The 26,012-nt window shown below is 41.1% G+C and overlaps 1 protein-coding gene across 4 annotated transcripts in view; it reads right to left on the reverse strand.

Moving 5' to 3' along the window:
• Positions 1–1,303: 1,303 nt before the first annotated feature.
• FBLN2 (fibulin 2) overlaps positions 1,304–26,012 on the reverse strand; it is a 250,793-nt gene continuing 226,084 nt past the window's right edge. For all 4 annotated transcript variants that reach the window (XM_019505060.1, XM_019505061.1, XM_019505062.1 and 1 more), the window contains 9 exons: positions 22,277–22,411; positions 19,289–19,426; positions 18,803–18,946; positions 15,003–15,131; positions 14,375–14,500; positions 12,228–12,344; positions 10,528–10,656; positions 4,368–4,491; positions 1,304–3,169 (listed from right to left, as the gene is read on the reverse strand). In XM_019505060.1, the coding sequence (XP_019360605.1) occupies positions 2,812–3,169; positions 4,368–4,491; positions 10,528–10,656; positions 12,228–12,344; positions 14,375–14,500; positions 15,003–15,131; positions 18,803–18,946; positions 19,289–19,426; positions 22,277–22,411 (1,400 nt within the window). In that variant the 3' untranslated portion in view covers positions 1,304–2,811. The remainder of the gene's footprint in view (positions 3,170–4,367; positions 4,492–10,527; positions 10,657–12,227; positions 12,345–14,374; positions 14,501–15,002; positions 15,132–18,802; positions 18,947–19,288; positions 19,427–22,276; positions 22,412–26,012) is intronic.

The following is a 26,012-nucleotide window of genomic DNA, read 5'->3' on the forward strand; positions in this document are numbered from 1 at the left end:
ATAATGCTTTGTTATGCATTTCAATATATCTCAGTCACAAAAAAAATATACTGACCTAAAAAATCTGAACTCATTACAAAAAGAAGAAAAAGAAAGAAGATAAGTATTTCAGTAGTGGTTTAATTTATTTAGACATAGATGATGTAAGATGGGATTTATAATGGACACTTTTTTAAAGACATTCTCAAAAGTTATTAGGGCCCCAGCCCACCCAGTGACTAAGGGACAGCTGCAAACACTGTGGCCCCAGCCCACCCAGTGGCTGTTTAAGGGACAGCTGCAAACACTATGGGGTTGACTGTCATTTGCATTTTTATACATCCATTGGCTTGAAGTTGCTTTGAATCAGGCAATAAGGCCCAAATCCTGCAGTTGACATCAGTAGGACCTGCAGTTGGCATCAGCCCATGTTGAGGCAATTACAACACTGGGCTGATGTGAGAAAGGAGAAAGTGAAATACCATATTAACCTCACCTACACAACACCCATTACTGAAAACAAACAGGGAGTATATAGGGAGTGTATATATATATTTTTTCTTTAGAATGAGGCAAGTGGCTGTTTAGGTTGCCCAGGAAAAAAATGAATGTCAAATTACCCTCCACAGGCCTTTGCATTTCTCTGACAGGTAGTGCAAAGTTCCCATTTTCTCCTGTCTGGATGCCTGTAGGATGCTGGGCTGATGAAGACACAGTTTTTAGCACCACCACTTTTTTTTCTATATAATAGTATGCAGAACCTTTTCCAGAATGTTCTTCATCAATTACCTGTCCTAGAAAATGAAAAGTCAGTGTTGCAAACTGCCAGACACTTAATATGATTGACTGGGTTGTTTTTAGTCAGCAGAAGGTCTCCTGGTAACAAATTGTTTGTCCATTAATTCTCTGACAGCAAAGGCTGCCACAGCTTGAATGGCATTTACATTCAATCAAATTCTAATGCTGATGGAAAACTTTGGGTTTCAGCAACTCTTGATGTGCCCTACTGGGACATGGAGAACACTATCACTGTTTTACACATAGGCTTTGTAATACATCTGAAAGACTCTTCAACTCATTGCTGCATTTCTGGAGATATACATTAACTGAAATTATGAACTGGATACACTTGTGTTTTCTAATTGGCACTTTGCTGCTAATTTCTTAAGGCTATTAACTATGGAAAGCAGAAGTCATGTGGAGGAAGATCACTTTTACAAAGAATCTGGTAGAGTAGCAAGCATAAATTTGATGCATAAAATTAGCAGATACCCCAAACTTTCAGCTAGAGAATGAAAATAATTCATTTTCTGTAGTCATGGACTTTATGTTAGATACAAAAATGTTTACATTTTATTATCTGTAAAAAAGTCCAAATAAAAATGGCTTATTTGTAATTTTAGAAATTGGTCTTGGGATATAATGAATACAATACATCTCCCCTGTCACCCCATAGGTAGCATTTATATGATTTTAAACCCTCATACAAACAAAGTTAATATATTACAATATGGTAATAAAACTGTTGATTGCTTCTGTAGAAAAAGTCATAAAGCTTGGCTCCTGTTACTTTACATACAGTGCACAATGGTCAAAATATCTAGTGTAGGACAGAGAATGGCTTATTAAACTATAGTGTAGTAAGCAGCCATATATTGTGGTTATATTTTTCCTTATGAACATTTTGCCAAATAACCTGGATCAAAGTTGCTCAGAAAGCATTGAGGCTTTTCAGTAAGATCAGCCACTAAAAAATGTGGATATTCATTTCTACGTTCTATCAGATGCTTTGATTGTAGTACATACTACCACATCTGGCCCTCAGCTTTGGACCTCATCCAGTTTCCTATGGAAAAAGAGGAAATCCAGTTTGAAACTTGGGTTGTGCTGTCACTAAATGGCATACTACAACCTGCCAATTTAAGAAGCATTTTCCCCTGAGGTCATTTTCCTGGAAAACAGAAGTCACTCCTCTTATGTTTATTTAATGTTGTCACCTACAAACTAGTTGCATACCCATGCTTTTGAATAAGGTGTGGTGGTTGCTTACATGAGTCATCTCTGACTTTTCTTTTAATAATTATAGTACATCTGATCTGTGATTAGAGCAACCTAAATAAAATGGGTTTTTGCAGAGATGAGTTCAAACTACAAACTGCAGTGTGAGTTAGTACAACACACACCTAAAGTTTGGTCTTGCTGATATTTAACTTTAAACATATGAATAATTCCATTGAAGTAAGACATGATAATGCAATCAACTTTTGTTAGTTGAGGGGGTGTTGCTTTATTAATTTTTTTCTAGGCAATACACTTGGGCAAAAAAATAAGCCTTCAACTTGATGTCAGCTAGTTGTTTTGTCCACATGCTTATAGTGCCCTGATCACTACAGTATCTGAGTGTAGAGAAGTTTCAGTGAAGTCACCAGCTAAGTAAACCACCAGTTTATACAACACACCTTAAAAGGAAATTGCTCAAGGTTTTCTTTTCCTTGTCACTGGCTCAAACTGATACTCCCAAGTGAACTGGTTTCCTTTCTAGTGCAATACCCTGTAGATGTAACTAAGCCTACTTTATTCACTGGACAATTCTAAGAGAAGGTTCTAGTATACTACACACGACTTTCCTTTAAACCCCTTCCTTCACTCATCTAAAGAATTACATAAGAAAATAGGTCAGTAAAACTTAAGTTAATTTATACAACCAATAAAAAAGTTTGAAGCAATGATAGAAAAATAATATAAAGGCTAGATACACTAAATGTCAGTTCCACAGTAATAAGCTTTGGTTAAAGAGCAGAGCACCAATAAATTTCAATGTCAATACATGCCTCAGTAAGCATGAGCTGTGATGAATATATAAATTTTGGCAAGAAAAGTTGTGTATGTTCCTTGACGCCATAGCTTCATTTCAACATCTAACAAAAAGTCTTTAGGTTCTTTCACTTGTCGCTGAAGATACACAATGCCTGTGTAGGAGTTAAGCTTTCTAGTGCTGAAGTAGCCTTCTTCATTTCCTTTGTTGATGGTTAGGATTATGTTGTCTCCAGCATAAGCAGGTGATGGTCCAATACGGAAAATGTGAGCTGGGACAACAATATTGGTTTGGAAGTTCAGTTGGTAATAAGTGATGCGCACAGGAGTATTTTGACAATCCAAATAATTAAAACAATTGATGCGTTCACACCTCCTGAGAGAACAGAAACAAGAATCTTCAGTATCACAGTAACTGAGTTAGGAAATTCACATCTCAATGATTTGCAAAGTCACAAGAAGCCTGTGGCATGTATTAGACAGATATACAGCAGAGCCTCAAACTTCAGTTGTATAATTAGCAGCTGCTTATTCTGCTTTTACAAGACCCACAAAACATTTCTAAATGATGTAATTGTGAGAGTACAACAGCAAACCAAAGATTATGGACATGAAGAGTGCTGTTTGGAAGCCTCACAATGAGCATATACAGAAAGACAGACAAAAGTCATACTGTGTGCAGCACAGTGCTTGGAAAGGGAATCTGTGATTCATTGAAGACTGTGCAAGACTCTGATTGTGTTTCATAAAATCTCAAGCAACCATACTTACAAGGCAGCTAAACCTTAACTCTTAAGATAGGAATGGAAGCCAAGTTCTCCCACTAGAATTGCTGACCCATTGTTTCATTTCCAGAAAGCAGTAAATAAATGTTTGAGTGCCTGAGACTTTCTACAACTTGAGAATGGACTTACTACATACTTGCACTACTGTAATTTACACTGTTTTGTCCACTGATATACCTTAAACCAGGAGCTGGAGTGGGTGGATGAGCACCTATTCTGTTGGTGTTGGATATATTAGGCTGTTTCTTACTATGTATATCTCACCACTAGGCAGCAGGACGCGAACAGCTACCATGGCATAGGCTGCATACAGACAACACCTGTGCTGGTACAGTTTTACCCTTATTTTTTTCAGGGTAACATACACCAGATTCAATTACATTATAGCAGTGGAGGGCCACAGATTGGCCCATTGTAGGTTCATTCTGAAGGATCCCTGAACTGCACAGAACCATGGGCAGCTCCCCAGGTGGGGAGTTGGCAACTTGGTGAATCCTGCTATGACAATTGCCAAGGAGCTGAGAAGCCCTGGGCTGCCCCAGCACTGGAGATCCTGCTATGCTATTAGTGATAGTCCCACGGAATGTGGCACAGATTTCTGACTGGACTGAATGTGTCTATTAAGGTGGAGAGCTCTAAAACAGAAGCAGCAAAAGTTCACTGGACAGCCCAGGAGCAACACAGTACCAAGGGGCAGGTTACAAATACCATACACTAGAACAGTCTGAATAAACCAGCAGCTCCAGGGTGTGGAAGCTCTGTTAACTCCAGAAATAAAAGAAGACTTACATGTCAGATACTTTTCTATAATTTGGAGGGCACTCAAACAACAGGCATCGGAAGCTGCCTTGGATATTATAGCAAGACTCTGCAGATGAGCAGTTGTGGGTTCCTAGTGCACATTCATCAATATCTGGTAATGAAAAACATGGGTGAAATCAGCAACAAATCCAAAAGAATACACATAATCATGAAAGCATGAATCCAAGCAAGGAGCAAGGGAGCCAGAGTATGTATGTGCCTGTGTGGCTGAGAATGTGTTTTTGGATCTGAAGGATCTTAGCTCCCTGCGTCTGTGTGATTAGCCTAATAACTGTGCCTGATGCCTGTGGACACAATTTGTAATAAATACAACAGCAACAAGCAGGTATTTGAAATCCAGACATATATTTTACACGTCAGTTGGTCTCTGGTAGCTCCATGAACAGATCTAGGATTCTGAAAAGGAAGGTACAGATGGTGCGGTGCCTCATCACTTATAACACAATATACATTTTTCTCCAGGTAAAAATAAACTAGAAGCTTTACTAATATGCTAGGGATGCAGGGGCATATTATTCAGTTTAAGATTGAAGCAAAAACAAATGTAACTTTATTAGAATGTGCATTAGTTTGCTATATCTTATATTATATATACAAAACACAACAAATTAGGTAAAAAAAAATCAAAAAATATTGTTTATTTAGTTATGTTGTCATTATAATTAAATATACATCTCTTTCAGATTAATAAAACAAACTCTAGCCTTCTTGAGTTTCTTGACAGTGGATCATTTAAGTTATTTCTACACCTGAGCTGATGTTCATCTGAGTTAATGTTTCTGCACCTGAATTAATGTTTTTAGATGAAGTTAAAAAACACTTTTCAGGGCTGAGAAATAGGAGATACATTGCAAGGAGCAGCTGAATTGCAAAATAAAGGCTAGCTTGATTAGTGGAAAATTCAGACCATTAAAAAGGAGAGAGGGGCATTAACACCTGGAATGAAGAATTTAGAAGAATTCAGATAAATTATAATCAGCCATGAAGGACTCCCTCATTGCTGCCTGAATAAAAATGCTGCTGCCACTGCCAGGCAGTTGGCTTTAAACTTTGGATGGCCCGGGAATCAAAGTAGGGCACCCCCCCTGGATCCGCTCCTGAGAAGCTCCACGCACGTGCAGCATGCTTCACCAAATGGAGAAGCAATATAATTAGGGCCGGGCAATGGGGGCACCAGCCTCAGACACTGATTCTGAGGGGCACAAGAAAGTTGTCCCATCTGCAACTGCTGCCACTGCCACCAAGGGCACAGAAACTGCTTCCTATGCTCCTTGTTTGTTATGGTGTAGTACAGTTTGTTATGGTGTAGTACAGCTTGCTAAAATATAAATGTGTATTAAAATAGATTGCTAGTTTACCTGCTTGCAGATATTATGCTTTATTATACCTAAGAGCTGACAACATGCTTGTCATTGTACAAGACACAGGGAAGGGCAGGGACCCTGTTGTAAAGGAGCCTGCAGCCTTTTCATTGTTTCGATCTGACCACCCATTGAGAACGGTTTATATACTCCAGCCATCCTGCAATCAAATAGTGGTCTGTTACTGACTGCTAAGTCAGGGTTAGCTTGTCTCCCTGCACTTTGCAAGTCTTTTTTCACAAACTTCTGTGAACCTAATTGCTCTAACCACATAGCAAGCAAGTCTGATGCAATGCTGGATTGCTTTAATAACCAATGGAGAACCAAAGAGCCTACTGTCTCACTCTTCATATTTCTATTTTGATATTTTATTTTGTCACAAAAATCTAGACAGAAATGTCTCTACTTGTGTTGTTTTTTTCTCTTGCTCCTGAAGTGTCAGTACATCCAAGATGCAAACTATATTGTAAACTAGGAAGAAAGGAAGCAGAACAAAACAATTCAATAGCAGTAATTTCAAGACTCATCTTTAATTAACAACCAAGCTCAATCCACATCAAATTTCAAGTGTAGACAAGCCCAAGTACAGTATAGCTAGGCTGTATTTCCACCAAACAGGCCCTTTTCCTTAATTTTTAAGAGGGAAAAGGGCAAATTATTTCAGTCTAAGAACTTGTCTACACATGAACATAACTTCACACTACCCCAATCCAAAGAAAAAGCAGAATATCTGTTCCTGAATAACTCTATGCATGGATGAATCTGAGGACACCATGAGGAACTGCCTCTAAATATATTTTGAATAATGGGAACTTATGAACAACAGTTTAAAACAAGACAATTGGATCATAAACATTTAACCTGAATATAAATGTCTTCCACTAATGACAAAAATCGTAGAAGGCAGCACAGATTTGCAAAGAAAAGCAAACTGCAAGATGCTTAATGTCCTAGGGCAGAAGCAGTGTTACTTGAATAATAAAAATTCAAAAGACTAAACTTTGATACTGAACACACTGGAAAACCAGATGCAATAACAAGAGTCCAACTTGAGCAGAAAATACTGGCAAAGATTCTGAAGTCACATTGCGTACTCTGAAATGTCTAGACAACACACAGAGGTTTTAAAATGAAATAAATGTTAACAGTCAAACCACGTGGACTGTGGAGTGCTGTGCAATTCTGCCAGTTGTCATAGAAGAAAATGACTCTTAAAGGAAAACTGCAGCCTTTCGTTCCGCACCAGCCTCTGGGATAAAGAACTGCATGAAGCACTGCCTGGTAGGGCTGTGTGAAACAGCACTGCTTCGTTTCAACTTCCATTTCGCCATTTTGAAGGGTGAGCGTTTCGTTTAATCGTTTCATATTGAAGCATTGATCCGTTTCGTTTAGTCAAAACTGTTTCGATATTTTGCCCATAGGCTATAATGAGGAATCATGAAAATGCCTAAAACTTTGTCAATTTTTGCCTGATTCAGATGCAAATTGCAGGGACAGTAGATCCTTCTGAGGGCATGAAGCCTACCAAGTTTGAAGGAGATCAGTGCAGAGGTTTCTGGGAAACTACACCTCAAACTGTTCAAAGCAAAACTCCTGACACTTGCCGGCAGCAGCAGCCTCCTCCAATCCAGTGTGCAGATCTGAGGGCCTGCACCCACAGGAGGGCTGTGGGGTTGTGCTGGACTCCTCTCGAGGGTGCAAGCCCCAGGATCTGTGTGCTGGATAACAGGAGGCTGCCTCTGATGCCTGGGACTCGCAAAAACATCAATCATCCCTGGCGCTGGGCAGGGAGTCCAACACAGCCCTGCAGCCCTCCTGGAGGTGCGGTCCCTGGATTTGCACGCTGGACGAGAGGAGACTGCCACTGCCGCTTGGGACCAGCACCAAAGCCAAATAAGCCCGGCTTCGAAATCTGAAACATTTTGAAATGTTTCGAGTGCCCTCGTTTAATTTTGAAGCCGTTTCAAAGCCTTTTGTTTCATTTCTATTTCACTGTTTCAAGCTCAAAGTGCGTCGAAACAGCTTCGAAACGAAACACCCAGCAAAATTTTGCACAGCCCTACTGCCTGGTTTAAAAGCCCAACAAGAAGAGATACGCAATGGGAACTATGAGAGAATCAAATAAATTAGGCCCCTTTCTATTTCTCAAAACTTCCCCCAGGTGAAAAAGATTTTTTTTTAACATATTGTAACTAATGACATTAAAAAATTCACATCACTAGCTTGGCTCTGATGGGAAATGTAAAAAGAATCCATATGCTGAGATGCTACTGGACAAGCTGTAAGTGATCTGTCTGAGTTCACAGTGCTGTGAAAAATGCCATGAAAGAAATGGTACGAAACAAGTGCCATTAGTCACTTTTACCATAAGGATAGGGTAAAAGAAGAATGTTGAAGAACAGATCCCCAGCTGGTATAAATTGATCCAACTTCCTTGAATTTGGACCAATTTATACCAATTCAGACTGTTTGCAAATGAAATGCTCGTGATCATTTTCAAAAAGGTCTCCACATAGGCTTGAAAACTGTGCACACACATCTGGCATTATTCAATGTCTAGGTTTGCACATGCTGAAGTCATACAGGCATCCATGCAGAACAATGGGCACATATTTATGCATGGCTAAGTGCCAGTTTATATTCTTGTAGTAGGTGATACCTGGTAGTTTTGCATATTCAAATCATGATACACAGGTGTATGGATGAAAATAGAAAGACTTCACAGATTTGTGAAAACTTCACTTTTCAAATGTTCCTGCATAGCCTGTTCAGTACAGCTATTTCTGCACAACACAGGGGTCCCTTTATGTGGTTTAAAATGACATACAATGCACTTCCTAAGATGATGGAAACAAGGCAAATGCAGCCCCCTGAACATCCTCCTCTAGCCTTGATTCATACAGGGTACAGGCCTACCGTCACTCCTGCTTACAGAGACCCTGGCTTGTCAGCCCAAGCTGCAGTGACTCAGTCTTTGGAGATCATCAGTTCAAATACAAACATTGGGGAAATGATAGTTATTGCACAAAGAGCAGCATCTCACAAGGTCAGTGCATAACAGAAGTGTATGAAGTACAGTTAAAGCTACAAATCCACTGTATGAGAACGAGAATGTTTTACTCTGACTGTCATATAAAGTACACACACAAGACCATGATTCTCAGCTCATGCAGGATTGTACAACATAACTCCACTGGCTTCAGTGACGTTACACCTGATTTATGCTGATGAGAAATATTAGAGCCTGAGTGATGTGGGACTAAGCAGTATGGGAAGATATTAGGATGTCAGTAAATACTTGACAGTGGCTGCGTCTACACAAGACACTGACTGCACAGTAGCCCAAGACTACTGCCCTGTAAGCATCACACGATACAACCTGTGACACGGTGCTACAGTGCAGTTAGTGTCACGAAAAAGCCTTTCGTTGGTGCTATTGCACAGTCGCTCAGGTTACTGCGCAGTCATTTAGCACTTGTTTATACAAGTGCTAAATGACTGCACAGTCAGCGTCTGGTGTAGATGTGACCAGTGAGTGTAACTGACTACATTAATGTGCATAAACATAATGAGATCTTCATAATCATTGTTACACAAATAGTGCATCCTTTGAAAATGCAGCATTTCTTTTTCATTTCAAGTAGGAACAGCTGCACACCAGATGAACACATAGTTCCCCAAAGAACATTTCTGTGATTTTGAGGGAAAGCTTATTTCACATGTTATTTACCTTAATGTTCCCTTGAGCCAGAACTTTCAAGCCTGGAGGCCCTAAAGTCAGATGCCCAACAAAGCATGAGGGTGCAGACAAGTTACTGTGATGTAAAGGACAGTAGGGCATTACCACATGTCAAGCTGGCTTGTGGTAACTACTTGGACGCGTGGCTCTTACCCTTTGGCAAATGAGGGCTAGGATGTAATAACTTATCCCCTAATGAGCTTCATTAGCTTTTCATTTACCACATTCACACACAGTTATTGTGAAGCACCTGACATAGGGTAAAAAACTTCTGTAACTCATGGAATATTGCATGTGTGCCCATTACCTAAGTTTGTAGTTGTAATTCAAGGGTGTTGAACTCCTGCAACTTGCACTGAAGAGATTTCCTGAGGTATGAATTTTCCCCAGGGATGCAACTTTAGACAAGGGGTGGGCAATTATTTGGGCTGGAAAGCAAGTTAGAGAGTTGGCTGTCCTGCTCCCAGATGCCATTTCCTGCCCACTCACAGCCACATTCCATCCACCCAGTCGAGCTTGCCTTGCCCACAGAGGTCCCAGTCCATTTTCCATGGAGACCCTGCCCACCATCCTACTCTATCCAGTGCCCCCAGAAGTGGGTGTGGGATGGATGGTCCAGGATGCAAGGCCAGGTCCAGCAGTGGCAATGATACTGGCAGTGACAGCCAGAAGGAGCCACCACTGTGGGGAAGCTGAGTCCAAGTATCATGACACCCCAATTCTGCTGCACGCCAGGACTAGCTGCAGGGGCTATGGCACAGGCTGCCACCTGCACCCAAACCTGCCATATTTTGCCCACCCCCGCTTTAGACACTTGAATATGAAAATGTTTGCCTGGGTGCATACACAGTGATATTGTAGTTGCCACAGTTGTATTTTTGTTCCATGGAAAGAGAAAACTGATGCCTTCTGATATTGATATGTAGAAATTATTGCCAAAAGTTGATTTTTTAATGATTATCATGGTATCAAATGGGAGTGACTAGATAACTGTTACATCTTTCCAGTTCTTGCACCTCATTCCTACCTCGACAGGTTCTTCCATTTGCTGCCATTGTATATCCTTGCTCAGGGCAGGCACATTGGTAACTACCAGGAACATTCACACAGCGGAAAGTACAAAGGATACCTGCACTTTGTGTGCACTCATCAATATCTGGAATGAAATAATTACAAATGTAATAATTACTCACAATAAAAATGACAAATTTAAATGAGGATAGTCAAAAATAAGGACATTTATGGCTTTGTCACAGGTGGTGTCAGATGTCATGCATGGTCTCATCAGAAACAAGATCTTTAGTAAGAAGGCCAATGTGAAAGTCTGACCTTGCTTTAGGACAGTTCATAATATTTTCTAAGGTATTAAAATACTATGGTCTTGCCTCCACTATTCTTGTTTGAAAATCAGCATCTGACAAGTTAGAAATAATAGAGAGAAGCAATAAACCAGTACACAACTGAGTTTGGAATTTGATCCCCTGTAGCTTTCCAAATTCAGGATTCTTCTAGGACTTTTATGGGAACTTTTTATTTGAAAAAATGGAGAGAGATTCTCTCCCAAGTGTTTGTCAGGTGTTTGCTACATAGATGTTAGGATAACCAAACAAAAACCAAAAGCCGAGAAAAAACACTCCCATTCTGTTTTCTGTTGTTCAGGTAAGGGAAGGGGATTTTAGTTAGACTGCTTGAAACTCTTCCATTCTTATTCACTCATACATATACTGTGAGAGAATATCTCACTAGTGCTTTGGCTGCCTCCATGTTCCTCTAGCTCTAGCAAAGGAGGCCTGGGCAGTGCATTGTTCTATTCCAGGGATGCTAAACCTCTGGCCTGCAGGCTGAATGCAGCCTGTGAAGCCTTGGAATATAGCCTGCAGCACTCCCCACGGTTTGGGAATTTGGGGGTGAGGGAGCAGTGCCAGTATTGCTATTTCTCCACACTGCCATGGGGCAGGTCTGAACTAGGCCACAACCTGCCCCTCCATGGCCCAACTGTGGGCCTAAGCTGTGTCACCTTCCCCCTCCTGAGGCCAGGCCAAGCCCCCTTCTCTCTGCCCGGCCAGGCTGGGCCTAAGACAGGCCCTCTTCCTCCCATAGAGCTAGGCCATGCCCCTTCCCCCATGTGGCTAGTTCCAAGTTGGGTCACAATCCCTCTCCACCCCCAACCTGAGTCCAGGCCATGCCCCCTTCTCTCCATGGGGGCTGGGCCACATGCCTTCCCCGCCCCCTCCCCCAGTGGGGCCAGCCCAAGCCCCCTTTCATCATGCAGCTGGATCGGGGCTGGGCTGCCCCCTCTCTCTGCTCTATGTGACTGGATCTGACCCACAGAGGGAACAGGTATTGTCCATCCAGCACACCAGTCAAAAATGTTAAGCACCACTCTTCTACTCCAATAAATGCTAGAGGCTGGACTAGCCCTCTGTAGCTCTACAGCAGTGGTCTCCAAACTTTTTTTTGATCACGCACCCCTACCAGTAAAAAATTTTTGAGCACGCACCCCCAATATATGTATATTTATATAAATAGAAATAGAAATAGAAGTTCTAATACTTTCTTCCCGCACCCCAACGGATTGTCTTGCGCACCCCCTGGGGGGCGTGCACCCCACTTTGGAGACCACTGCTCTACAGCAGGGCATAACTCAGAACTATCCTTAGACACTATTTGCAGCCCAAAAATAATTACATTATCCAAAAGTATCAAACCACATGAATATCCTCTTACCTTTACAAGCATGGCCATCTTCTGCTAACTGATACCCTTGCCTACAGTAACACTGATAGGAACCATAGACATTGGCACATTCTTGACTGCACGGTTTGTTATCACATTCATTCACATCTGTAACCAAAAATAAAACAGGTATTACCACAAAAAATCAGCATTATCTACCACTGTACCCTGCCTCTGACAAAAGCTAAGACCAGACCCTTTGGAGGACAGCAGAAAATTCTAGAATAATCTGCACACAGGTAAAGTTTCTGCCAGCTACTGGTAGGCCTACTTGTTGGAAGTATAATGATTTATGCCGCTTCCATAATTACACAGTTAACTAGTTAGATCATAAATGATGGGAAAAAGAAATTCGTTTCTAGAAAAAAATTCAAAGACGACCATAATTTTCATTTCATGCACAAAATGAATGTTTCAGTTTCTACCACTATCATATTATCTGTTTGATTTGAATCTAAAAAGAAAAGATTTTTTCAGCCTTTTGTCCCCCTTCTTCCACTTTGCTCCATTTGACTTGCTTCTGAAACATTGTGAAAAAACTAAAATGAGACAATGTTTGTCAGAACTAAAGAATAAAATTGTTTTTTGTTTCAGTTTGAAGTTATTCATTTCATACTTTCACCTTAGAAAGTTTCAAGTAATATAAACATTTCTGAGGAAATTTTTGTTTCACTGAAAGACATCTTACATGGAAGAAAAGCCTTTACAATGAAAAATTTCAACTAGCTCTAATATTAACATATATCCTGTGTAATATAAGTGTGGCTATTTTCATCCACTTGCCTAGCAAGAGAAGACAAATAGATCAGGAATTTTTCCCTGGATTTTTCTTAGATGTGTCCACATAATATAACATGCGAAATGCATCCACTCTGATACACCTACTGGAGATGTTCCCACTCAGTCTAGGAGCAGCTCTTAGGCTGGAAACAGACATCACTCTTTGTGCTTCCATAAAATGTATTATAACGGCACAAAAGCCAAACAGACATTTGTGCTCGCTGTTGCCCTGCAAATGCCCAATATTGTGGCTGCAACAATAGAGGATATAAATTTGTGCTGCTTTTATTTTTGCTTCAGATTCCTTTGCTTAATGGCAGGAGAGTATGGACGGCCCAGAGCTGTCCTGGGCAGGTGCTCCTGGAGCTTAAGGGGCATGATCCTGCATGGGCCAGGAATTCCCCTGCAGGGGGAATTTATGGGGCATTCATATTGTGCTGTTGCACCCTAAGCAGGTATGGCGCAGAGAACTCCCAGACGATTCCCCCCCACACTTACTGATCTGCACCCTGGGGATCTCCCTGCAGAGAATTCCTGGGATGTGAATATCATGCTGCTGTGCCCCAAACTGGGGTGAATCCTGCAAGTGTGGAAGAAGGGACCCCCATGAGGAGTTGCAAATATGCACTCCCTGTTGGGATGTGGCAACTTGACATGTGAGCCCCAGGAATCCTCTACAGGAGCAGCAGGGGCCCAACCCTGCAGGAAAATGGTGATGTCTGTTTTTACTGATGAATAGGATCAGCTGTGCCGGGACAGATCCCAGTATAGCTGATGCCGCAACAAAAATATCTGTTTATAGTCAGAATGTCTGAGAACTACTATGTGCCTGATCTCTCATGCTGCTGTTCTTTCCCCCAGTGAAGTTCTTTCAACAATAAGAACTAGCCTGAAAGCTTTAACTTGTGCCATGGGAAAACACGGCTGCTCGAAAGCAAAGGCAGAATGACAACAGAGTCAACTTCATTTCTTTATCTTCAAGCACCAGAATAAAAAAGATGATGCAGTTACAAAAGAGGTTGACAGCAAGAGGCAAAGGCAAAAAAGTACCACTCACTTCCTTTTCTAATAAATGTCTCTGAACACTTTATCTATGGTTCAGTGGACAACTGTTACTCATCACCAACTGTTACAAATGGTAACGTTTTCCATATGTGTGAAAGGTTTAATAGACATTTCACATTGCATTTTGAGAGACAGTATGTGAATGCTCTGATTGTGAAATTTCTGTGTTCAAATCCTCTGTAGCATGCACAAATCACAGGTCATTGCATTCAATGCCACCCAAAACCTTTCCCTAAAATCCCTCTTTTTCTGCATTGCAAAGTTTGTTTTCAAAGCAAAACGAGACTCAGTACCTTCACAATGCTTCCCATCATATGCCAACCGAAATCCAGAAGAACAAGAGCAATGGTAAGACCCCGGAGTATTCTCACAGGTGTGTTGACACAGTCGGCCTGGATAATTCCAGCACTCATTAATATCTGTCAACATAACAAGCACATATGCACTCTATGTGAAAAGAAGAGCCAAAAGAAACATGGAAGAATATTCTAAAGATGTCAGAGATGGATTTGTAGAACATGAAATGCTACCATCTCAGTTTTTATACTGTCTGCCTTTGTACTCTAATTGATATATATAAAACGTTCTATCATGATCTGTTCTCTAGAAGGACTTTCAGAAAGACAAATTCCCACAGCAGAAGGAGATGCTACCTATAGAAATGTGCTTTGCAGATGACCTCAATCAATAAGTTGCAACTGAGCTAAACTGAGGATACCAGCTCCGTAACACACAAGAACTGTGGAGGTGTAAGTGATTGGTCACAATGAATGAAAGCCATTTCTGAAGCAATTCTATTACCTCTTTCAAGTCATTGTACAGCAGTACTAATGAATGCACATGAAACAATGGTACTAAATACTGCCTCAAGGTCCAAGGCTCATCAATCAATACTTTCATTACACTATGTGCCTTACATACCAATACAGGTTCTGCTGAATGCATCATAATGGTATCCCATCTTGCAGTCACAGCGGTAACTTCCAGGTAGATTATGACAAATTTGTCCTTCCCCACAGCGGTGGACACCAGTCTGACATTCATCAACATCTATAAAACCAAAAGACAAAAATTAATTTAAATATGGTAGGGGAAGTCAGTGGCTTTTCACTGAATGGCACGAAGTGCTAAACCACAGGGTGAAATTTCAAGTATTTTTTTTTAAAAAAGGAATGGAAACCCTGTTACTTCCTCCTGACACAGAAGGAAAGGTAATTATTTCCCCCAACTCTGCTGTTCAAGAGTTAGCTTCATATAAGGCTGTGTTCCTTGGAATCAGTTTTTTGCAAAAGAAGGGCCTGTTATAAAATGAAGGCAATGTTTCATTTCAAACACCACTATGGAAATGTCCCAGAGAACCTTGCATTTTACTCCATGTAAAAGAGATGCAATTATGTTCAAGCTATGTCATTTAAATCTGTTAAACATATGCATGTTATCCTGATGTTCAGTGGTTTTATCAGCATGGACTGATTACAAGAGACAGAACATTATGACAGATTAGTTATAGCAATATAAGAACTAGCCAGAACTCCTATTAGTTTCCCTTCTACTTGCCCTTGTCTACCTTCTCTTATAACTTCAGTGTGATCCTCTTCCCCACTCTCACCCAACACAAGCCTTGAAAATGCATGTTTTTCAGCCCTCTATGATTAATTCAATCCCAACACACTAGGCAATCCTTTTCCATTCATAGGTGATTAATTGTAGACTCTGCTTCACCCTTCATCTACAAGCTCAGAGATTTAACACAAGCTAGTAGGGACCTGTGCATGCATTTCACCATGATCAGAGAGCTATCAATTGCAGGCAAGTGTCCAAAGGTTCAGCAGCAGAACATTAAAAAACTTTAAGCATTTATCGACTTATTTGTAGTTCTTGAGATCTGCCTTATCCCATCCACTTCCAAATATACATCTTCAGTTACTGGATATGGAGATCCCAACTCCCTCCTCTTAATGTTAGAGGGGCCTTCTTTAATAGGGAGGGCAATCTTAAGGTCTGGAATTTTCTTCTGGTTGGCTACTCTATTCAAATTAACAGACACTGGAGCAATTTCCATTCAGAAGTACCAAAAGATGGATGGGTTCCCTGAACAGTGCTCTTGTAATATTGGAAGAAGATAAGTAATCTTAGGAAAACTGTCACTTGTCAATCTTTAGTATGGACGTTTGCTCGTACAGGTCTGCTGGGAACCAGGCTCACTTAAGGGTAACTTAAGTAAGCTTTTTGGGACCCACAAATAGATGTAATTAGTTTAGTTCACTTACTTAACACAGAATCACACTTTTCTAATGACTACTAGTGCTACAGTTAGGGTGGCAATGGGGCATCCTCACACCCCAGAATGAATTCCTGGAAGGGGTATAGATTTTTATCTAAATGCTTTCTCTTCATTTTCTTTCAGATTAGATCAAGCATAAACATTAGGGAGTTTTTAATACAGATTTAAATCTGCAAATTAGCAGTTTTATTTTCAATTAATTCATTTGTACAGCTATTTCATTAGTTTGTGTGAAATTGTATATTCCTATGTGTTCAGCCTTTAATTAGTTCTAGGACATTATTCAGTCAGAAGTGTGCTATATTTCATGATAGTTACAGTATTTTTCAATTAAATGCAAGAGGCAGTTGTTACTAACTGATATGCTGAATTAGAACAAACGAACACATTCAGGAAGATGAATTGTCTAAACAGAAGATGACCACACAGAATCAGTTCTGCTGCAGAGATGTGTCCAGATGATCTATTTCTATTATTCTGAGTTAATATGAATCTGAAGTCCAATTAAGCATCGTAATGCATTAGAGAAACTAGTTTATCACAAATAGGGGAAATTGGAACCATATGCTATTTTTTCTCCCTCTACCTACACCTCCCGTATTTAATGGAACCATACCAGAAAACAGCTAGACTAAATACTGAGGCATAGCTGGAGGCATAGAGCTTGCATGTGGCAGAGGTTTTTTGACATTAAATAAACTGAAGGGAAAGGCAGACTTTTGCACTTTCTAGTTGTGCCAAGTTAGTCAAAGAGTTGCCTTGTACCTGCTGCTTAAGACTTTATCATGAATTTAAATTAACAAGGTAACATCTACAATTACATTGTGTTATATTATCTCATCACTCTTACAACCCAGTGGTGCACAAATACTGTCATTCATTCTTCCTTTAAAAAATTTAAACATAAAAGAAAATAAAAAGACAACTAGACTCATTTTTCAAAGTCTGGCATTTTTACAGTTCAAAAGGTAAGACAGAAGGAGCTATTCTATATGATTTTGGTAGTGGTTTGAACTCTTCTGGAATTTTGGAAGGCTACTGCTTTACTGAAAAATGGCTCATCCAGCAATGTCAGCATGGTGACCAAGCCCAGCATGTACAGCACTTTTGTTCTGTGCTGATATTAGCTAGAAATTTACAAAAAGTATTTTAGGGCCAAATCAACTTAGCTTTCCTGACATCACTGAGGCAGCACTGATTTATACCTGCTGGGAATCCGTCCTTCAGTGTTGATGCTTTCCATTATGAGGGACAAGAGTATTTCCTTTTCTCTTTGCTGCAGCTGGGATATTTCACTGCTTGCTAAATGATAAGAAAGGAAGGGAAAGTGCAGCTCTTTTTTTCATGGCACAAAGCCCATCTCCCTTTACAATTGAACTGGGAAGCTTTTCTAACCCCTTTGTCTAGTTATTTTTAAAAATTCCCAGTCTTTAAGTCTGGCCAAAAGCTTGCCTGTTTCCTCCCCTGGAGGAGCTAGGTGTATGCAGCCGTTTTAGCAAAGGGCAAGAGAAGTACAGGAGGCTCATTTGACCTGTGCTTGCTCCCTACACCACTATTTGCTTCTCTGAGACTTCCTTTTAGCCTTTCAACAGATATTTTGTTTTACCCCTGGCTTTTCCTAGTCATAAAATAAAGTATGGATATACATTGTTTTTTCACCCATCTCGATGCTCATGGAAAGGCAGTTTTTTGTTCATTTTGCATTCCTTGTTCATTCCAAGGATAGGCAGCAGTGTATGTGTAGACTGCAAGTTACTGAGGAACCATCAGCCTTTTCTGTTCCATTTCTTTCCAATTAGGATGTTCCATTTCCTGCAGTTATGTGCACTCCTACCTAAATACTAGATCAAGCTCCCCATTCTTTCTTTTGCACTTTACATGGTCCTTCACACTATTAAGCACAAACCAGGTGGAAAAATCTTACCATTCTGATCTGCTAGCATAACTCACCCACTGTGCCCTGGTGTAATAAAGTACATGAGGTTACAAGCACAAGAGAATGTCTGACCCTGTGTGCACAGGGCCATTTTCTACAAACACAAAGTTAGAACTTATGCTCAAAATTTGGGAAACAGTCATTTCTTGTGCTCCAAGGAATATCTGTCTTATTAGGGCTTCTTTTGAATCGGCTGACTCACTGGTTCTTGCCTGTTGCATGCCAATGCTTCATATCATATCAGGTCATGGGAAGATGCCATACAAAATAGAGTGAGAGACTAACAAATCACTGAATCAGATATGTTCCGGGGTGAAATGTGGGAAATGCCATATGCAGTTGAAAATAACAAAGGGCAAATATTTATTTACAAAAAACTCTCCCAATTCTCCAGCAAGTGCAAACTATAGAAATTGATGGCTTCAAAAAACTGTTTTGGAAATGAAATAATTTTTTTCTTCTCCATGATAATGCACTTAGACTCTGTAGTCTGATTCTTACCTATGCATCGGGATCCATCCTCACTAGAATGATAACCTCTGCTGCAAATCAACATGTTTCTCTGACATGTGTAGGACCCAACGGTATTGATACAGTTGAATCCAGGTTTACATGGCTCTGATAGTGATGTGCACTCATTAATATCTGTGGAAGAGAAAGTCTATTAGCATAACAATATCAGCTGCTAAATTAATCTACTCTTTCACTCTTCTAGCTATCATTTATTTTTCTTCATTTTTATTCTGATTTATTATGCAGTAAATTTAGGGCTGAAGAGAATCTGCTGTTGCAGCATTTTAAAACTCAACTGTCTGCAAATCTAATATAATATTATTTTTCAAAGAGTAGCAACATTTAGACAGAATTCAGTAAAGATTTAAGGAACATTAAACATGATCAATGTATACCCACTGAACAGGATGAGCATAAGGAATCTGCCCAGTACTGCTGTACACTTTCTGAATATACTGTTGTAGTCACACTTACCAACACAATTACCCTCTGGGTCCTGTAAAAATCCATTCATGCATCGCTGCTTTGATTCACAATAGAATGATCCTTCCGTATTCTGACATACAAAGTTTACTTTACAACTATGAGTTCCTTTCGCACATTCATCAATGTCTGTTAATAAAGATAAAGACGCCAATTTGCAAGTAATTCAGCTGCAGTGTTTTCTAGCCCTGGCATCCAGTTGTTCCCTGTTTGCTTTTTTCCCGGGGAGGAGGTTATGAAATGTCAGATTTATAAAAGGCCTGGAAAGGTGTTATTGTAGTATATATAAATTATATTAGTTTGTGGCTGCACACTAACAGACTTCAAGATTTTGCACTTGCATTTGTACCAGGTCTGCAAAGAGATCCAAAAAGGTGGATGTCAGCAGTTTCAGAGCCTCTTTGAAGTCATCAGCCTATACTCTGCTGCAAGGTTGAAGTTTCAGATGCAAGCAAACATATCAAAGATAGTGGTCTACAAAAATATATTATATTATTTCTAGATCAAGATGGACATTCTTCTCCTTAGAGTTAGCTGCACTGAAGCAATGACAAAAATCATACTGACTTTCATGGGGCCAGGATTTCACTGCGGGTAAATGTTAGGGCTGTGTGAAGCTTTGGGTGCCGATTTGATTCAGATGAGATTCAGCCTCATTCAGTGGCTGAATCTCCAAATCCAAATCGAATCAGGAGACCAATTAAAAGGTCCGAATTGATTTGAAGCTCTCCGAATTGATTTGGAAAAGATTCGGAGACTTCTGGCAATTTGGGCAGTCCCTGCAGGGAGTTGAACCCGGACTCCATGCTGGTAAGTAGGGGGGAAGTGGGGGCTGGGGGAGGGACGAGGAGACCATGGGGGAACCCCTGCCAGGCCCCATCCCCTGCCTGCTCTCACAGCTCCCCTGAGTGCCCCCTGACCCCTGCCCACTTTCCCAGCCCCCCGCCTTGGCTGCCCCACCCACCCCAGCTCCCAGCCCTTTTAAAAAAGAAAAACAAAAAACCCTGAACTCACCGGCTGCTGCATTGGTCTTGGGGCTTCTGGGGACTTGTGACAGAGCCCCCCCATGCAATGTGGGTCAGTGGGGGGCAGCAGCGATCCCTCCCACCTCCCCACTGGGCAGGAACCAGTGAGTCAGGGCTTTTATTTTTTTTTTAAAAAGGGCTGGGAGCTGGGGCAGGCAGGGCAGCCATGGCAGGGGCTGGAACAGTGGGTGGGGTTTGGGGAGTTCATGGCAGAGCCCCCCACGCAGCTTGGGGAAACAAGAGGGCAGCAGAGATCTCTCCCCATCCCCCTGCCTGGCAGCAGCCGGTGAGTAGAGGCTTTTTTTTTCAATGAGCCAAAGTTGGGGCCAGGTGGGGCTGAGAGCATGGGCTGGGGATGGGGCCTGTGCGATTCGGAGATTCGGCTAAATTGGCAGCAGCTGAATCTCCGAATCAGATTTCTTTGAATCGATTCAGGACAATGATTCGAATAACCAAATCGAATCACTGCCCCCTGAATCAGCCGAATCTGAATCCGAAGCGAATACTAGCTGCTTCACACAGGCCTAGTAAATGTGTGTGATTTCATTCATCTGTGTATATGCCCTCTGGCAGACATTATACTTAATATGTAATTAACTGGTTAATGGTGTGATAAAATAAGGAATAAGCCACAAAGTTATTATACCAAATAAGTGTGATAACTTTGAGGTTGTTTCCTATCATGCTTTTAATTGAATATGTGGCCAGTATTCCTAGCCTCTGGAGCATACTGAATCCTTTCAAGACTCCACTGTGCTCCAAAGGCTGGGAGCACCCATCAGCTGGTCAGGGCAGATCAAAACTCCCAGACCCAGGAGCACATCATGTGTTCCCCCCAGCCTGGAGCTCCAATATGCTGATCAGGGCTTGCAGCTGTGGGATCACATAGTTTACTCCCATGGTTGGGGCCCTCTCCAGCTGACCAGGGCTCCCAGTTGCAGGAGTACATCAGAGCCAAGGGCTTCCCTGGACTCCTTTGGCTGGAGGATCTGATCAGTTGATTGGGGTTCCCACTTGAGAGAGCACAGGGGATCAAGCTTGGTACTTGCCAATACAGGGGAAGCTTGGGGTCCTAGCAATGACATGTGGCATGACAGGAAGAGCAATTGTTGGGATCCTGCATCAGATTCCATCCTATTTTACTTTAACGTCTGTCAGGGGCCTCACACACAGAAGCCATAACAAATTCCTATTGACTATTGACAAAATTCCATGGGGCCAGGATTTCACTATATGTGGGTATATGTACATGAATGCATACATATGTGTACATGACAGTATTGTCAGTAAAGCTGGGAGCCCATTCCCACCTGGATCTATTTTGAGACTGCCTGAGTAAAAACTGAATAGGGACATAACTCTAGCTCCATTTACTGAAGGAAGGGGTCCCAAATCTGTGGAGAATCACGTCAGCTGTACAGTCCCTAGTGACCTGGAAATCTAGAACACTCTCCATTGGGCCCCTACACACGGGGCTGGGCAGGGACCTGCATGTGAGAAGGCAGACAAGAGGTCTTACCTCCACACCCATAATAAATGTTCAAAAGAATACAAGCATAGTGTTCATACCAGACTGGATCAGATCCATGGTCCATGCAATCAAGTAGCCCAGGAAAAGTTAAGCTACTGGTTTAAGAAGTGAAGCCTGAGATTTATATTTCTTCCAAGATTCTTTTTTTAACATTATGTTAAGTTTCCTTAGAAGCTTCCTAAGTTTTGGAAACTCTCTCCTCTCGGGAGACAATCTGCCACCAGTACCACATTGATATCAGCAGTTTGCAATAAAAGAACTATGCAAAAATTAAGCACTGAGAAGACAGATTCTGATATTCATGGGACTGCTCAAGGAATAAGGATCTATCAAATGTTAGAAACAGGGTTGTCAAAACTGGGCCTTAAATGAGCATAGCGTAAGTAGTGAGAGTAATTAAAATATAAAAAGTATCTGCCTTACCAACACATTGACCTTCCTTGAGCTCATAACCTGGCTGACAGCTGAGTTCTTGAAGACACTTAAATGATCCAATTGTGTTGATGCAATGTTCCCTGCGACTACAGTTGTGTGCATCTGTTACGCATTCATTAATATCTATAAGAAGCAGCAGATAGATAATTCAGTATCTCATATGCACCAAGAAATCTGTATCTTTCAGAGCCAAACCCTCATGTGAAAACATTTAATCCAAAAGTGTTTATACAGCACTGTGCTACAGCTTTGTGATTAAAGACACTTCATGTCTGGGTGATTCAGTGTGATCACTGAGGACAAGGGATAGACCTAACTGATTAGAAACTAAGTCAGCAGAGGCTTGGTAATGAGCTTCACATTTACTCGATATAAACTTCTCACCTAACTGAGCAAGAAAGTGATTCAGACTTCATCCTCATTAACAAATTATCAAAGTGCAGGTAATTTACTAGCTACGCTGCTTTGTAACAAACATAAGTCACATGTCTGAACCATGTATCATTGTGGGTGGAGTTGTATAATGTGCATTTTTGTTGAACATTTCATTAACATTGGTGTCACATGAAAATATTGGGAAAATAAAGCCAAAAGGCTCATTTGGGATTTTTACATTTCATTTAAAGTGATAGAAAGTAGTTCTATTTCAATGGAGAGAGTGCAGGATGATTTCACAGGATTTCATTGAAATGTCAGATTATAAAAATGAAACCAATTTAGGAAGGAAAAGAAGCAACTATTTTAAAAGCTTGGACTTACAAAGACTTGTAAAGCTTATTTTTAATGTACCAAAGGACAGAGAAAGAGAAAGACAGACAAAAAAATGGAGGCCTTAATCATGCTCTTAATATGTATAAGCAGTGCCACAGAAGTCAGCAGAACCATCCATACACATAAAATTAGTCAGGTGTATACAATAATTTCTAACACACAATACACAACTTTTCCCCCCCAAAAAATCAGCCCTCCAAAGCTGTGGTGCATGCTTTAAGTGGGAAATCTATTTTGGAAAAGAGGCAAGTTTGGAGACGCTGTGAATACCATACGGCTGCCAAGATGGAAGAGTCCTGTGTTAGCCTTTCACAGCCGTAGCTATTGGCTGAGTACATAACCTGTGCCTGAAGCAGCAAGTGAGCTGCTGGTAGTATCCTGATGTGGCTTGTGATGTGGGAATGACACGCTTACAGGACATTATATAAATAACTACTTACAGTAAAGAACTAACAGTCTTGCTAGGACTGCTTGTTAGCTCTTGCAAAGATCTGGGGCCTAACCCTGTATGACAGTGTGTCTGGAAAGTGTGGCATGTCAGAAGATAGTCTGGTTGCATCAGGCACCAGGGGTGTGTTAAACAGGCTGTATTCAATTCAGATGTGGTCTGAATCGGGGACAGCGATTTCATTTGTTGATTCAGATCACTGTCCCCAATTCAATTCAGCCGAATCGGAATCTGAAAATTTGATGCCGATTCAGAGAATCAGCAATTCGGCCATAGATGCAGCTTTAAATGTTTTTTCTACATACCTTGAGGTACCAGGCATAGGTCGTGAACGCTGCAATGATGGGGCGGATGGAGCGTCTCACAGGAGGGCTCCCCACGTGCTTGGCAGTGAACCTGGAAGTAGACTGGGGTCCCCCCACCCAGCTCAGTGATCAGCTGTGCGGGGACACCTGGTGCCCCTCCCCGACCGAGGAGGCACCAGTCGCCGAGCTGGGAAGGCGTAGGGGGGCCCCCCAGCGCGCTCCCTGGCAGACCAGGAAGTGGACCAGAAATGCTTCTAGTCCACTTCTGGGTCTGCTGCTGAGCCTGCTAGGGAGCCCCCCACACTCCTGTGGGACACTCCATCTGCCCCACCATAACAGCATTCACAGGCCGCCTGGTACCTCTAGGTATATAGAAAAAACATTTAAAGCTGTGTATATGTCTGAATCTTTCCAAATCTCTCTGAATCAATTTGGAGGGTTCTGATTTGATTTGGAGAGATTAAAGGGTCTCCTGATTCGATTCAGAGATTTGGCCACCAAATTGGGCCAAATATCCACCAAATCAAATCAGGGACTGAAGCTTTGCACCGCCCTACCAGAAATTTCCTGGTGCCACACTTCCCAGACATCCTATGCACCCTGGAGAACATGCAGTATGTCACACAGTCAGTCATGACTATAAGTGTCTTTTTTTTCCTACATTCTGCCTTCCAAAAATAATGTGTGTATTTTATTTGGGGACATATTGTATGTGAGAAAACAGTGTGTTTTTTGCAGAATCTGGGTCATGGTTTAGTTGCTGTTTCCTTTTTATTTACATCTTTTTTTTTAGATTTTCATTTGTTTTCCATTTTCATTCCTCATATGCTTCCTTTCCAAGCCAAGAGTCAGTGTGTACCGAAGTAATGCACTGCCATCTGGATAGCATTCTGAAAATCCTGCAAGACCATAAATGCAGTTTTCACTGGGTTTAATGAGCCTTCAGTATAATCATTCAGGATGAGGCTTATCATGCTTATATGGATTTGCAAAAATATTTCCTGTCTGTATTTAATTGACAGGCTTCACATTTTCTTGACTTAGTTAAAAAAAAATAAAAATAATTTGGATGGATTTAATGCAAACGTTAAATTTTAGGAGAACGGGTACCATGAATATCTATTTATGACATGCACCTTCTAGCACCTAATCAAACAAGTTTCCTTCTGCTGACTTTACTGGGCTCTGGTTCAGGGTCTGAGTACAGTTTCTCAGCAACCAAGAAATGTTCTCATACAAACACAAGAGTCCACTTCCAGGTCTGCTGAGATGACCATGGGAACTCTGTTTCTTTTCGCAATTTTTTGTGGAAGTGACTATCATGTCGGTCTGTGGACTGCCATGGTGACTCTACCACACCCGACGATTCTTTGGTGCTGGGGAAATCCCCAAGGAGATGGTTAAGCCAGCATTAGTTTTGCATTGTTTTACCAGAGTAGAGTAAAATAAATGGAGTGTTATTGACAACCTTGCCAAGTATATTGTTTTTAGAGTAGGTCAATCTCTACTTCCTAATTTTAATAGGTTATTTATTAAAGTCTGGGTGGTTGTAACATGGCTGTCTTCATTATTGAGAACCAGCTCATCACACCTGCACTGTGTTTGAAAGAATTCCAGAGAAATTGAGTTACTTTTTCAAGATTAGTGAAAAATTAATTCCTCCTGTTGAACCCAGAATTGTCTTATCTTTATTCTCCACTGGTTGGAAGAGCTGAAGACAGGCGAATACAATCTCCACAGTAACTTGAATAAGGGAGAAGAAGAAAAAGGAAAAATACTGCACAATACAGTTATATGGTTACATCTTCTTGAACCAGTTCAGAACTGTGCCTAGGGATGACACTGGGAAAGCAGTATGCATTTCTCTCTTTAACAGTTTAATTTTCTTGTCATCATTCAGAATCCCCCTGAGAAGCAGTCTCAAGCCATGTGCTAAGCTGTGAATGTGTGTGCAGGTAGAGCTAGTGCCACCATCCCCTATGCCATTTCAGGAAAATCTGGAAAAAAAGGTGGTCAATATGACAAAACACTTAGGCTAGGGACAGACATTCAAAAAGCCCGAGCCTGAATTGATTCAATCTTTGTAGGTTAGTCTAACCTGGCTTGGCTAAATCAGTTTGTAACCCAGACACACATCCCAGAAAAGCAGGGACATGCATGCTGTGGCTCAGGCTATAAGTTTGGGGGCTCCCTTTGCTTC

This window comes from Gavialis gangeticus, unplaced genomic scaffold (assembly GCF_001723915.1).
Source record: "Gavialis gangeticus isolate Ggan-Ray unplaced genomic scaffold, GavGan_comp1, whole genome shotgun sequence".
Classification (NCBI taxonomy): Eukaryota; Metazoa; Chordata; order Crocodylia; family Gavialidae; genus Gavialis; species Gavialis gangeticus.